Source organism: Amphibalanus amphitrite, unplaced genomic scaffold (assembly GCF_019059575.1).
Source record: "Amphibalanus amphitrite isolate SeventyFive unplaced genomic scaffold, NRLGWU_Aamphi_draft 000056F_arrow, whole genome shotgun sequence".
In the NCBI taxonomy this organism is placed as follows: domain Eukaryota; kingdom Metazoa; phylum Arthropoda; class Thecostraca; order Balanomorpha; family Balanidae; genus Amphibalanus; species Amphibalanus amphitrite.
In genome coordinates, this window is record NW_024881552.1 from 1 (window position 1) to 12,704 (window position 12,704).

Here is a 12,704-nt window from a genome sequence, read left to right on the forward strand (position 1 = left end):
CCTCTCTCTCTCTCTCCTCTCTCTGTCTCTCTCTGTCTCTCTCTGTCTCTCTGTCTCTGTCTCTCTCTCTCTGTCTCTGTCTCTCTCTCTCTGTCTCTCTCTCTCTCTATCTCTCTCTCTCTCTCTCTCTCTCTCTCTCTCTCTTCTCTCGCGTCTATTTCCACATCTTGCGGATCTCGTCTTCGTCAATAAGCCGCCAACGTCCCCCTCCGTTATAAGCCGTTTCGATGCTCATCAACTTCCCAAATATTCAGCTCAAACTGTTGGTTTATTTCACACACGCACACACTTTGTTGGATATTATACTGATGCTGATGGGTTCTTTAATGAAACACAATACGACTCGACCCCCGCTGGTATCCTCTCTCAATATCTACACATGACTGAGATAAAATAATACATACTCGACCACTTGGATACTATGCCCGCTTCACCGACTCGACTGTATGGTGGGTGATGACAGTGTGCTAGTCTAACAGAACGCGCGCGCGCGAACGACGCCTCCGAACATTGGTACAACCACGATATGAGACATCCGAGGAGGACAGGGCAGTACAACACATGGCACACGTGATTACAAACGAGACTGTCCGTGAAACCGAACAGCCATGTAGGGCGCCGGTATACGAAGCTACACCGCCTGCCCGCCACGACAGCCCTATCAGACGGAAACTACGGCGGGCGGGCCTCTACAGTCGGCGACGGTCACAACCACAACCGGCTCACATGGTCCGCTCGGACTGCACGCTGAGATCAGCACATAAGCTGGGCGTAATACTTGCTGCGGCCGGCGGCGGGCGTCGCACCACCGCCGCGCCCGCCGCGGACGGCCCGGCGAGCGGCGCGTCCGTCCGACGGCGCCGGGACGGGCCGGGACCGGGGCCGGGGCCGGGGCGACGTCAGCTGGTACACGTCTCCAGCGGCCGGCACGGGCTCTGCTGGCCGGTGGGCGGGCCGGGCAGGCACGCCGCGCCGCTGGCCTCCTCCGAACACGGCGTCAGAGCCGGCATCGACGGACGAAGGTACTGCTCCCACTCGAGCAGCTGACCCATGAAGTTGAGGTTGGGGCTGATGATGGGCCGGCGCGCCTTCACCAGCTGGTAGGCCTCCAGCATGCTCATCGGCAGGTACTTCATGATGTAGGCGATGGCGATGGTGGGCGAGCGTGACACTCCTGCCACGCAGTGGACCAGCACGCTGGCCTGATGGCGCCGGGCGCAGTCTGCAACAGAAGACACACCCGTTAGTCTCTGACGCACACACACCCACACACACATCCATCATCCGGACAGCCACGGACGGCGCACCGGCGTCATATCTGTGCCTGCCGTCCCCCGGGCCGGATACACCTGAGTAGCCTGAATCGACGTCCGCCGCTGCGTCCGACATCAATAACGCCAGCCGCGCTCAAATTACATCGGTGCCCGGCTATTGCTGGCGACGCACAGCCGTGTGCGGTGACTTTCCGATACAGGAATAGGAACGCCGCACGGCTCCTAGGCCTCTCCCGGATACCAAGACTATGTTGTGTACTAGCCTGCGCCTCGGTAAAAATAGGCGCGCTCTCACCGCGGTCGTGTTATGGGAGATCTCACCCGGTGTCTAGGGGGAGGGGATGTAGGTCGGAGGGCGCCAGAGACTTCCGGCGAGCCTTGATTGGTGGCAGCCGGCGCGCGGTGGTCGGTCAGCCAATACCCCACGGCCGGGGGACGGGGAGGGGTGCGGGGGCGGTCAGCACCGGATGTGCGCCACGCACTGCCGAGGAGGGGGGGGGGGGGATCGACCCGGGTCTGTGGGCGGCGGCGCCGGTCCCCACGGAGTTATTGAGGTCAAACGCCGAGCCGTGCGGAATCTGTGAGATCCGCGGCTGATGTAATAATTCCCGACCGACCGGCCGGTCAGCTCTCACGGTGGTCCTCTCTCCCCTCCCGGCTCCGAGCAGTTAGCGCCCTTCCAGCGGGCGGGTGGGGAGGGGAGGGGACACTTCCCAGGCCATTTGTGACGTCACGGCTGTCGGCTGCGCGCGCCGTGTTTTCCATGCATGAGTCATAGCGGCGGCCGGCGATCAATAGCGGCTCGGACAGATGGTGGCAGGGGCGGCGGCGGCCGCCGGCACCGGACAGGGGGCGAGCCTGGTCCGGGGCGACGCACCAACTCTGTCCTCACTTGGACTTGGTACAGATATATCAACCAATATCCTCGACATGTAGTGAATCCACATCACAGTGGATCAGCGTTCATTCGATCGGAACTCAGCCGCCCCTCCCCAAGTTGGCTCCTGGAGCCGCCTCTGCAGACGATGAGTCACCCGGACCGCAATCCGTGACGTCAGCAGGAGTCGACCAATGACGGGCGCGGCTCGCGGCCTCGGTGAAAGGTTGCCGGCTGACAGCGGGGCCGAGCGCTGGGGGGGGGGGATGATGAGAGGTCGGCCGGTCGCAATGGCCGCACGTCGCATCCATCGGGACTTGGATGGGACTCGCGATGGCAAAGATCAGTTATCAGATAGCCCGGAGATGGTTACTCAACCGATTACGGCAGCATGGTTAGCAAGTAGTGCAAACAATGCCGACTGCCGAGTATGACGTGCGGCGACTTTTCGGATCCAGCAGAGATAGCCATCCATTCCAGGAGCTGATCGCGCGTCAGGAAAGCACAGCCGCTGACTTGGTTGCCAGTATTTGTGCGCAGTTGCGCCCACTTGTGCGCAGTTGCGCGCAGTTGTGTGAGACACTCCATGAGCCGTTAGCGAAGCGTTCCGCGCGTGTGGGCGTGCTGGCAGCGGCGCGGCCGTTTGGCTGCCTAATCGGGCCCGCATATATCCAGCGATTAGGGCCACCAGCCAATGGAGGGGAGGCCGAGGGAGCCACGCTGTCGGCCCCAATCCCCGCCGGCGTGATTCATAACCCGGGCCGCCGTTGGCCCCCATTAGTCCATTATCAAACAATGAGCGGCTCGTTGGCTGGTGCTCTGCGTGAAATCTGGACCGGCGCGGCGGCGGCGGCTCGGCCGTGAGGAGCGCCGCGCGTTGCCGCGGTCCGGGCCGTGCGGCACCGGCCGGCGCCCGGTGACTCACGGCCTGAGAAGCCGGACACAGGCGGCGGCGACCGCAGAGTCCAGCCCACCAATCCGCCTGGACGCACAGGTGCGGCGGCAGGTCAAAGGGACTGACACCGCACAACCACCGTAAAGGAGCCGCCTCCGTGCGACCCCTCGTGACGTCCCGGCGACCCCGTGTGACGCCCCGGCGACCCCGCCGTCCGCGCGGCCGCCGCCGGCGCCGAAGGCCACGGTAGAGGCAAATTTCACACCGTTCCCGGCTGACTCAGGCCGGTTCTCGCGGTGGCCAGGTAACTCTGGGAAGCCCCGCGCGGCCGACGCACTGGACGCCGGCCGTGTGTGAGGCGTTCACAGGTTTCCGCGGCCCGCGGTACCGCGGCGCGGCACGGCGGCTCTGAGCTCCAGCGCGCTCCAGCCGGCCGGGGCGGGCCTGCAGCTCTCTCTCTCCCTCTCACAGAGCCGGTCTGCGCCGGTCGTGTCGTGCCGTGAGTCACTGTCAGCCGCGCCATAAACCGGCGAGACATGGTCCAGTCGCTGGGCCGCGAACCGGTCATGCCGTTCTCACCACCGCCGCCGAGAGAGAGAGCGACCGATCGCGTCATCGCAAATCTGATCAATCCCGTATTGAGAGGTGATCACAAACCGGCGTATTTTCCTCTGACTCATATGGGATCGGTATTCCGATTACAACATATTGAAAGCCATGTGTCTGATTCCATTTCGCCAGAATTGATTCACGATCTAGGCGCGCCGCGGAGTTGTTTCGCGACCCTGGAGGCGGTGCTCGGTGCTGGGAACCGGCCGCGCCGCCAGGTCCCCGGATTCGACCTTTCCGCGCCGCGAGAGCATATCCGCGAGCTCTGTGGGCGTCGCCCACACGCCTCAGTCTGCGCTGCCGTCGCCGCTGGACCCGGAGACTGTCCCCGTGCGTGGGAGGAGGCGGCGGCAGCGGGGATGGCCGGACTACACCGGGAAGTGTCCGGCACGACACGCGCCCGACGCCGCCCAGAAATAGACACGGATATAGCCGGGGACTGCGGACTCGGGACAGGAGATGGGAGAGGCGCTGGGCCAGACAGTGAGCGCAGCTGGTCACCAGCTAGCCAGGAGGTCCGGGCTGGTCCGCCTCCGGGTCAGGTCGGTTGTCAGGCAGCGTCGTCCGGAGGGGCGGCGGCGGAGGGGGGGGCGGTCCCCGAGTCCGACATTGATTTCCGGGCGGGGTGGGGTGGGGTGGGGGGCTGAGTGGGGGCGACCTCGGACGTCCCTCGGGCGGCGGCGGCGCCGCCGACACCCAGTCTGGGCGGCCACCAGGTGCGACCTGCAGTCTGCTGACTCACTCAGCAGACGGCTGGACGGAGCTGGGCCGATACACCCGCCGTACAAACACCGGCGGGGTGACGGAGCCGAGACGGCTGAATTGAGTTCTAGGACAATGGAACCAGGATATCAGTCATGAAAAAAGTGACACCGATTCTCCGATGAGCCTACAGTGCCTCTAAAGACTGTGTCTTTAGTCGATAACTCACCGATGAATTCCAGCGCCTCGTCGAAGTACTGGCTGATGTTTTGTTGGCCCGAGTCGGCGGCCGGCAGTGTTTTGTAGCTGATACCCTGCTGCTGGTGGTAGCCCGGCACGTGGGCCGTGACGTTCAGCACGCGCGTGATGCCGCAATTCTGCAACGGAACCAGAGTGGCGTCAGTACAGACCGGGGATAAACACGGCGGGCGGACAGCTCAGCGCGCCGGGCATGTGGAGTTTCGGCCGGCTCTCCATTATCACTGTCCGACGTCATGGCTCGGCCCGGCCGCCAGAGGAATTCACAACTGTCTCAATGTTTATAGGGGAGAGTGGGGCAAAGCGGCCACCCTAACGCTTCTCACGATGCCAACGCTTGATTTTTAAACTTGGAAAGATCCTTTTTATACCAATGTGATCCCTATTAAGTTGCCTTTTATTTCAACTGCGTTTTATTTCCAAAGGCGTTCGCATATGGAAGATATTGACAAAACTTTAAACCTATGCATATTGGCCACTTTGCCCCATACCCTGGGGCAAAGCGGCCACCGGCGTTTTCTCAAGTCCTGATATGAGGAACAAAATATTTGCCTCAGTGTACGACTAGGGTATTAGATGGTGACAAGGTTTAAGCGAGGATGGATGTTTACTTTATCATCTTCCACCTGTAGGTAAACAAAAAAGAATTTTCATGAAAAAACATTTAATTGCATTATTTGGTAACTCATGCAACTGAAAAGTGGCCAAGATGAATGCATGAGGACACATTTGAATATAAATAGTGTTGTTTATCCAGATGGAAACAACTTATGGCAAATTGGGGGTGGCCACTTTGCCCCGGCCACTTTGCCCCGCGCATACCGTCCGAGACAAAAATATTCCAGCTTAGCTATTAGTGGAGTAAAAAACATTCAAATTGGTAGAATACATATACGATAACCATGCAATGCATGGACAAGAGCGCTTATAAAAATTCCAAACGGTTATGGAATAACATAACATTTAAAAATTGTAAACATAGTTGGTAACCTGGCAAGAAAGGCTTTTCTGTGTTTCACAGAAAAATGGTGATAGGCCTGAAACCCCGGTCTGGCTCATTCGAACGACCGTTAAGAGAAGTATAATTGGAAACCATAAATTGGAACTGACGCCAGCTATGAAGGGCTAAAACGATTGGTGGCCGCTTTGCCCCGGGTGGCCGCTTTGCCCCACTCTCCCCTACACACGGGCTAGCCATCGACCCAGCGATGTGCTGCTCTACCCAGCGGCTGACGAGGGCCAGGGCGAGCTATGAGCGCTGGCGAGCCACAGTGAGCTACAGGGGCACACAGCTGCTCCGACCCCTCCCACCACCAGCCACAGACAGGCTCGGAGCCACGTGATAGTACCGGCAAACGTACAACCGGCGGACCCGACAGGAATTTCCAGCCGCCGCAGTCCAAATAAACGAGCCCCGGGCCGGCCCGGCGGCGGCCTGCGGGTCGTCCGGCCAGCCGCGCGACTGGGTAGCTTCCTATGACGTCGAGCTCGACATCACAGGGGGCGAGAGGGAGAGGGAGGGAGACAGGGGGAGGGGTAACTCACCTTGAGACTGACTAGATCCTTGGCATCGTGCTGGTTGCCGACGTAGAGGAAGGGCAGAATCTGCGTGACCTGCGCACTCTCGATCTCGTCGGCCCGTTCTCTCAGCTGGGAGACACAGTCGGGGCCGTCCAGACCCATAGGCCGCAGCTCCGACCGGCACAGCGAGGGAAACTCGCGACCAAACGCCGCCATACCACCTAGAACAAACAGAAAGAACAGATTGGTTAGCGGTGAGACACAGCAGAGACAAGAATGTGATAAGCAGTGGTGGCTGTAAGAATATAGCGTTCCGTGTTCTACTTGACCGCACCTTTTTGGCGCAGTCGTCAGCCAGTGAGAGCCGGCGCGCTCGTTAGAAGACGCACCTACGACCCTTCCCACCTCCTCTCCACCGAGTTGGACGGAGTGCCACCCCACCCACCGCCGTCGACACTCCCAGACCGCCTGGCGACCAGCGCGCCCCGTCAGCACTCCCCCCGGCCAGGTGGACACGTCAGACCGCCAGCCAGCGATCGTCGAGCGTCGACCCCGGCACGGCGACGGGCGCGCCTCCCCCGCCTTTGGCCGGCGTCCCTCGCGCCGTGAATCACACCCGCGCGTGCCGTCCCGTCGCTGCCGACGACCGTCGACGACGACAAGAAGTGTGCGGAGATAAGACGGTGAGTCAGCGCGCGGCGCTCCCCTCGCGCTGACGGTGGCGACAGGGGTGCGGCGCGGCTCTGCGGCACGCCCTCCGTCTCCTCCCGTCTCCGTTCCGTCTCCTACCGTCTCCGCTCCATCACCGGGAGCTCTGCCAGCCCATCAGCCCGCTCCCACCCGGCCCAGGGAGTGCTCAGCGACCGCCGCATAGTGACACATGCGGGCGCCGCCGGCGGCCGGGCCGCCCGCACACCTCCCCGGCCCTGCCCGTATATGAGCCGAGCGCTGACCAGTGCAGCGGCGCGCGAGACGAGATGGTCTATTCCTGTCGCCACCTGCGTTGGCGACCTCCCCGGTCCGCGCGTCACGCACACGCCGCAGCGTCAGGGGCTCGACACTTGAGAATCAGCCGAGCCAGCGAGGGGAGATAAATGCCGAGCCAGGTGTGGCGAGGCTCGGGCTCGAGATGGGGGAGTTTCGGGAGGAAACGGAAACAAAACTGATCTGATTCGTTAGCGAAAGGAAGTGAGGGGAGATGTGAGTGACAGGCAGGAAGTGGAGAGGAAGTGAGGGAGGGTCCCGAGAGGCAGCTGATGGAAGAGAGATGAAGCACGGTCGGAGGAAGAGGGAGGGGCGGCGGGAGGAAGCGGGAGGCGGCCGCGGCGCTGTGGAGGCGGAAGTGGAGGCGCCAGGGGACAGCTGCGCAAGCGGCCATGTTCTGATCCGACAGGAAGCCTGGTCTGGGCCGGTGGGAACTGCACGCGGGAACTGCGCGCCGGACGTGGGTACTATCTATGGGGAGCGGGGAGGGTGCCGGTCCACCCCAGTGTGAGTCATAGCGGCCACCCCGGGCGCGCATGGTCCTCCCCTGCGTGCGTCAATCGGCGCCCGGTCGCAGACAGGAGGGGAGGGGAGGGGAGCGGCGCCAGGCCGGCACGCCCCCCGCCGTCCGCCGTTCGTTCGTCCCCGCCCGACGCGTTTTGACAGCTGCAATTTAATCTGTCCGCCCAGCTGTGCGGCCTTCCATCGAAAGGCAGCGGGCCCGGCCAGACTCAAAGAGCCCACTGAAAGCCCGATTGAAACTGAAAGACTCCCGAGCCAAGAGGAAGGGTTCGGGATGAATTAGCGAGGGACAGAGGCACCCAGTTGGAAGCCAAACTATGGAACGGGGGAAGGATTTGGAAGGCGGCTTCAAAAGCGTGCTCTCCGGATGTGGGCAGGGCGCGTTTTTCAGGAACAAACACTCCAGCGTTCCCCTGTTCCGGTCGGAACAAGAGGATATTTGAAATGGGGCACAACCGTGACACGTTCCTGTCGAGTGACACGGGAAGCCCTCTTCACCCCTGTGTAATTTGAAATCGTCCACCGAAGCCAGACACACATCCTTCCGGCCTTCCGGTGTCCATTGTCGATTCAAAATACTCCAGCGGACCGAAGCTTCCTTCCGGGCAGATGTGGAAATGAGGACCCGCTCGTCGATGGCCGCCGCAATCGGGGCCAGTCGGCCGCGGTCACAGCGCCGGGCCGCAGCGCGCGCTCCGGAAGCTCAGTTCCGGTCGGCCCAGTCACTGTGTCCCACATCCGTCCGCCGCTCTACGAGAGCGTCCTTCCGCCAGGGAGGCGGCGCCCGGGGTGTGACCAGCGCCCCATGGCAGCAGCGGCGGGTCAACCGTCACCGCGGCCCGGCCTGTCACACTGTCACAGCGCGGCCAGTTGACTGGGGACGGTCTGTCAGGTCAGGGTCGTCTGTCCGCGTGACGGCTGTGATTCACAATGTGACAGCCGCGATGATTCGAGCCGATCGGGCGGATTTGACCAAAATGTCACCGCAGACGAGAAACACAAGCCCTCGTCATGTTTTACAGTGAACCCTGCGTTCTTTCAGCCTGTCCCCGTAGTGTTTGCTATGCGTCATCCCTTGTCCCTGGAGTGGCAGGTGACTCACGGCGATGAAAAAGAAGCTCTCCCCCTCCATCGTTCGTCATTAGCGGCGCTGCCGTTCCCGTCCGTCACCAGGGACACCCTCGGCCGTCGGTGGCTAGCTCTGTTGTCTGTTACTCATCGGATCACCGTCACAAACGCACTGACGACCCGGGGATCTGTCACCGGCGCCGCATCAGCCGCATTTCCAGCTCGGTATCAGAGCCGTGCCGCGCACCGAGCCGGTATTGTGCCCGCCTCCGCACCGCCCCGAACCGATTCCGGTGCGGTTCGGGCCACGCTGATGGCATCGTCCAATCCGCTCGCTGATCGGTCTGGAAACTGATCGGATTACCGGCCCCAGAAACGGCCGCCCTATCTGCGGGATCGCGCCGGTCGGCCGTCCGAGCAGCGGCCGGCGACAGGGCCGGCCATAAGCGGCGCGCGACCTCGCGCTGACAGGCAGACGACCGCCGCCGAAATCAGGCTTCCGCGTGCTGGTCGAGGCCGCTGGCTGAGTCACCATACGCACCGGGCTGTCGGTGCCGGCCTCGGCTGACTCACGCACTGACCCGCCACGGACGGAGCGTGCACGGGCCGCCGCATTGCACGGGTGAGTCAGAGCGCTGGCCGACCGGCACGCCGTGCTCGGTGACCAGCATGGCGCGGGTTTCAGAAGTGGGCGGTAGAGATGAGCGGTACCAAATGAGACGATGGTAAAGAGATAGAAAAGAGAGGGCTGGAGTTCCCCATCGCCGCTAAAGTCACGGGTCAGATATTGCCGACTTTGGTGACAAACTTTCAACCAGGAAGTGCTGAACTCGCGCAGAGTAAAGGTCGGGACCGGTTGGCCTGTCCTCTATCCACCATCCGGGTCACAGGGGTCAGATGTGCCCCCGGGGCGGAGCAGAAGTCAGGACCGCCGGACGCGGGGTCAAACCTCACCGCTGTGACGCGGGACAGACAGCCCGAGCGCTGGCCCGCCCCCATTCTCAGGGGCCCGGTACGGGGGCGCCGACCTCGGCCGACCGGCACTCCGGGCCGCCTACGTCACAGGCTTATTGGTCACGATCGAGGGAACGGAACGATTCAGAGGGAGAAAGGTAACGCAACACTCCTCAGCGTTTGCAATTAGAACGGAAACCTTCACCCTACAAGTCAGCAGTAAATCTCAGGATATCAAATGACACTTATGCTATGTTATCCTTCATTATTCTGAATAGACGTTAAGACGCTGCTCCAATAATCACCGGAAATTGAGCGTCAATGGTCCCCTTAGCGCTCGCACACGACACCTCCCAGCTCCTCCTCCCGTCCTCTCTCTCCCCTCCTCCTCTCGTCCTCTCTCCCCTCCTCCTCCTCCGTGTCCTCACCTGTGAGCAGCACGGGCTCCCGGTTGTCCTCCAGAAGGGCGCCGAGCACCATGAAGAGCGGGTGCGATGCGGGCAGCATCTCCAAGTCCGTGGTGCCCTCGTCACAAACGACGAACTCGCGGTATGTCCTGCGCTTCAGCAGCTCCTTGGCCTCCTTGTTGGAGGCCAGCTCGGCCAGCGAGGCCTTCCCCAGCTGCAGTCGTCTCCGGTTGAAGCGGTCCATGCAGTTGAGGTTGATGGCGCCCTGGATGTGCGACTGGTTGTATACCATGAAGGGTCGCACGTCCAGCAGGGCGCAGGTGGGACTGCGGCCCGCCGAGAGCCGCTTGGCCAGCTCCTGGCAGGAGCAGTAGCGGGTCCGCGCCACCACGGTGGCCTTCTTGCTGTCGGCCAGCTCGCAGCTGGGAGAAGTGGGCAGGGAGAGCGGCCGCAGACGGGCCGGCACCGGCGCCGGCGCCGCCGCCTCCTCGGCCGGCGCGCTGATGCTGCGGCTGAAGTTGAGCTGCAGCCCCTCGCGTTTCACGTCACCTCCGATCATAGTTGTGTTCACGCAGCGGTTGGTACGCTACCGTCCGCCGCCACCGCTGGACCGTCACTGACCGGCGGTCGGGCGCCGCGCGCCGCCGAGGCCGCCGGCCGGGGTCGGTCGCGTCAGCTGGCGGAGCGGCGCTGATTCACGGGCCGGCCGACCAATGGCGGGCCGCCGCCAGCGACGCGCAGGAAGCGGCCGCCGCCGGCCGCCGATGAATGGCACTGCGACAGAGCGGCTCGCACGCGCTTCGCACAGCGCGGCGTCCCTCATCAGCGCGCTCACGCCCGTGCGTTGCGCCATCGGTACCCGCGGACTGTGTGACCGCGGGCCTGAGTCATAGCGAACAAGCGGGACACGAGGCTGCGTGAGACGCACGGCACGATTATTCCCTGCCGATTGGCGGGGTGCAAAGCCGAGAGGTGATTACAAAACGCAAACATCCCACATGATAGGCGCGGACCGTGACTCATACTGGGGGTCACGTACCTACCACGCTCGGGGAGGGGGGTCTGGACCGACTGGGGGGGGGGCTGCACCGGGCACCGAGTGTTCTGGACGCCTAAACCGAACCTGAGACAGCCAGCATTTTAATGTGCTGGATATTTTAGTCGGAATGTCGATAAGATGCCTCGTAAAGCAGCGTGAATCAGGCAGCCTGACAGGGCCAGACAGGCCTGGCAACGACTGGCGCAGATAAAATTAAAGATGGTGTGAATAGGAGATGCTTCGCAGTCAGTAGGTCAACAAATTTAACCCGGAATTCAGAAATATATTAGTTATGTAATATGCTAGCTGTTAAAAATAGACCCGAATGTCATCCAGAATTCCTTGCCTAAACAGTACATGATTTGAATGAACACCCTGGAACACACCTTAGAACGGAAAGAGCCACCCAAATCCTCACGCTGCTCGGCATACGACGGACACGGTAATAGACTCCCGCACAACATAATTTGCTAGGTAGGTGTGTTGCAAGTGCATGATCCAGTATCTTGCTGGAGAAGGGAATTGAACTAAACTTATGTCAGGTACCTATACTCGTAAGCATGGCAGCTGACATATTCTGTCATAGCCAGCGCTCAGATGCAGCGTTGTAAAACATGCCACACACCGTTTGGAACGAACGACACATGCGAAACAACAACAGTGTCTGTGAGTCAGAGCCTGTTGACATAGGGCGAGAGACGAGTGCGGTAAAGTTCCGTTATTAAAATATCACATCCCGGCTCGCTGTCTGATGAGTCAGACAGTCCCTGTGACTCCTCCAACCTCGTGCCTAACGTCGCAGTGCACCTGCCTCGGCAGCGACTCGCTCGGGTCGGACCTCGGCCGGCCTGCAGGGTCTGCAGCGACCTTCTGTAGTGACATTGTCATGCAGACCACACACGAGGTGACTCCATACCGGGAACGGTACAGCTGCGACAGGATCTGATCGAGTGGTCACTGCAGTCCGAAACGGGAAGTCATTGAAATCGGTATCGCTCAATGTTTAATGCAATGTTGAAGGGGTTTACGAAATATACTTTATCAGGTAACTTATGCAGGTGCATCTTATTGGGTTTCCGAAAAGTCTGATAATAATGAGTAGCGATGCAAACGGTGCTCTTTGAATTTGATTGATGATCGAGTTTGATTTTTAAATTTCTGTGCTTTTTAGAGGCAAAGGTAACAGATGTTATTATCTTTCTAGTTGAGGTTTATTTGCCATTGGGTCTACAGTGCAGGGATATTTCTATCTCGCACTTCTCTGAGATGCAAAGATAAGAATTTGTTATATCTGCATCCCTCTGAGATGCAAAGATAAGGTCTCGAGGGTTCATAGCGAAAAATCAAGAGTTCATGTGATGATGGGTCAATAACCGAACGACATTTTTAATGGTTGTTTATGGATGAAACTTATGAATTTAGAACAAACTACTCTGAATCTATTTTTACATATATGAATGCATTTAAATATAATAATTTATTAATTAAGAATAAACCTCAACATAGAAAGATATAGGATTCCTCATGGCTCACTCGTGGAAGATCGGATATCTTTTCCTCGCGTGTTACAGAAAAACCTCGCTCCTTCGTCGCT

The 12,704-nt window shown here is 60.3% G+C and overlaps 1 protein-coding gene across 1 annotated transcript; it reads right to left on the reverse strand.

The window, feature by feature from the left end:
• Positions 1-255: 255 nt before the first annotated feature.
• LOC122378254 (dual specificity protein phosphatase 10-like) lies at positions 256-10,697 on the reverse strand. Its single transcript, XM_043359107.1, has 4 exons — positions 10,093-10,697; positions 6,161-6,357; positions 4,587-4,734; positions 256-1,222 (listed from the first exon to the last, which is right to left on the reverse strand). Exons 1-4 carry the CDS (start codon positions 10,628-10,630, stop codon positions 900-902), a joined length of 1,206 nt encoding a protein of 401 aa, XP_043215042.1. The 5' UTR covers positions 10,631-10,697; the 3' UTR covers positions 256-899.
• Between the last annotated feature and the right edge of the window lie 2,007 nt (positions 10,698-12,704).